Raw genomic sequence first — 2,500 nt, forward strand, 5'->3', positions numbered from 1 at the left:
GCGGCCACGCGGGGCTCCTTTGACTGCTCTGACTGGGGTTCGAGGGCAGAGCGTGAACTATCTGCAGGCGCAGGAGTCCACGGTCATGTTGGGATACACCTTCAGCACCACGTTCTTGTCCTCGTCGAAGAAGAGGATGCTGAGCGACGACATCTTCTCGGGCACGCAGCAGGGCTCGGGGACGCCGGGGACCACGCCCACGGCGCGCACGATGCTCTGGATGGTGGCGTGGTTGGAGGGTCTCAGCGCCTGGAACAGGGAAAAGCAGTGGCCACGTTCAGACATCACAGTCAGTGAAGCCGCATTCACACAGAAACACGATTCAGCTCTGAGCTACTGGACGCATCACATCAAGGCTATTAATCACATCTTGTCTCCAGCCGTCCAGGAACCCATGAACAGACAGATGTGTGACGGCAGATAATCAGCTGATCTCACGCTAGAGGGATGTGATGCGTAAACCAGCTCTTCATGCTGCACATTCCACCATGAGCCTGACAACGGAGCAGCTCCATCACAGGATGAGCAGCCAACCTGGGTGTGTGTGTGTGGGGGGGGGGGGGGGGGGTCGCTGCCCTGGGCTCCACTGCTGGCACTAATTAGTGCGACTACAAAGGCCGGAGACTCTGAGGTAATGAATTAAGCTGATAAAAACATCCATTCCAGCCATGTTTCAAACTGGAGTTTAAACTGGAGTTTAAACTGGATTCTCACGCTCCTGTGACTGAACTCTTCACACGCCACCACTTTAACTGGAGCCTGTTTAACCTCACTTATCTACTGCACACATCTAAACAGCCAAGCACCCATGAAATGTGTTCATCCCTGTGCCCAAACGCTCAGAGCGCTTTACTGGGAACCATCCGGTCCGAAGCCCAAACGAACCGCTACAGAGACACCGTCGTTGGGCCTGGCGCCTCACCTTGGGCATGGGGAACTGGCAGGAGCCGGAGCAGTAGTAGGCGTCGAAGGACTTGGGAGAGATAATCCACTCGCTCCACCCGATGTCAGCGAAGTCCACCTTCAGGTACCTGCGGGCGCAGTTCCTGGGCTCGTTCCACTGCTTCTTCCGCGCCTTCTTGAGGGTCTGCTCGTCGAACTGCAGCAGCGGCATCTTGTGCCGCGGGTTCTTGCGCGGCTTCTTGCGCGGCCGGCGCGGCGGCTTGTCCTCCGGGGGCTGGTAGGGGCCGGGCTGGTCCCAGGCGGCGGCCTCGTACGGGTACTCGGGCCCGGGCAGCTCGTTGTTCTGCAGGGGGAGCAGGACGCCGACCGAGCGCCTGCTTCTGGGCGGCTTCTGCTGGGCCGCCGTGCCGTCGCTGCGCCCGCGGGGCCCCGGCTCCTGGGGGCCGCGGGGGGAGCCGTCCCCTCCCACCGAGTGTCTCTGGAGCGTGGCCACCACGCTCTCGGGCTCTGAGATGGCGGAGTCGTTGGCGTAGACCAGGATGTAGGGGGGGCGCTGGCACAGCAGCGTGTTCCAGGGCCGGGGCCCCTGCGAGGCCACGTCGATGCCGATCAGCAGCTCGCGGTGGCGTTTGGCCTGGTTGACGGCGTGCGTGATGTCCTTCCACTGCCAAGATTTGAAGTCTTTGTGGAGCGTGGACACGTTGATCTGGACGCGTCCCAGAGTCCTCATGTCGTCGTCCCCAGAGCCGAAGCTCCAGATGAGCATGTGGATGTGGCCGAGGCCCCGCGGCCCGTGGCGCGCGCGGCTCCTGGGCCGGGAACAGCCCTGGGTGCTGTTCTGCAGGCCTCCTGTGTAATAGTGAAGAGTGGCGGAAAGGACATCTTCTGATTTGGCCAGAGAGGTGAGGTTGAAGATCTGCAGCGGCTTCTTATTTATAGTTCCTGTGGATACGAGGAGGAACACTATTTACACACACGAGCAGGATTTCAAAGACAAACCAAGACGTTTCCTAAGCTCGAAGGGTGTTTCAGCCAAATGTTCGCTCCAGTCAGTCCTGTGTTGGAAGTGAACTAAAGGGAAACGGGTGATCTTTAAAAAACTCACGATTAAGTTCAACAGCAACATCTTATTTACAGAAACGGGAATAATTCACGATCTTTCTGCGTATAATCGGATTCAGGTGAGTGCTATACACGTATCGAGCCACAGGAGGCGCTATAATCTAACAAACGGCTCATCACGTCCGACTCAGACGCAGGGACCTGTTGGCAGCGTAGAAGCTACAAGCTGCAGGTGAACGTCACTGTGTGGGAGATGACAGTGATCACGGTTTCCTCGCGCCACGGAGCGGAGGCGACGCCGCCTGGACGTCTGTGCGTCTCATCCCTTAGTAAAATCTGAGTAAAAGGCGTTAAGCGCGCGTGGAGTGCGTTCCTGGCGGACGCGGGAGTAACAGGTTGATTCATTTCCACGAATGGATCAACAGGTGTATTTGAGCTTCAGCTCAGCGAAGCAGCGCGTCGGTGCCGACTTTCACCACTTTGGGTCAATTAGACACTAGTTCCTACTGAAACTGGACCCGTTGGAACCAGAAAT

General features: G+C 58.0%; 1 protein-coding gene across 1 annotated transcript in view; it reads right to left on the reverse strand.

Annotated features, from left to right (window-relative positions):
- Positions 1-2,500, reverse strand: part of bmp3 (bone morphogenetic protein 3) — a 4,598-nt gene that overhangs the window by 1,283 nt on the left and 815 nt on the right. The window contains exons 2-3 of the mRNA XM_029163913.3: positions 923-1,845; positions 1-249 (exon numbers count right to left, since the gene is read on the reverse strand). The exon at positions 1-249 is cut by the window's left edge and continues 1,283 nt beyond it. Of these exons, the coding sequence (XP_029019746.1) occupies positions 58-249; positions 923-1,845 (1,115 nt within the window). The 3' untranslated portion in view covers positions 1-57. The remainder of the gene's footprint in view (positions 250-922; positions 1,846-2,500) is intronic.

Source organism: Betta splendens, chromosome 9 (genome assembly GCF_900634795.4).
Source record: "Betta splendens chromosome 9, fBetSpl5.4, whole genome shotgun sequence".
In the NCBI taxonomy this organism is placed as follows: domain Eukaryota; kingdom Metazoa; phylum Chordata; class Actinopteri; order Anabantiformes; family Osphronemidae; genus Betta; species Betta splendens.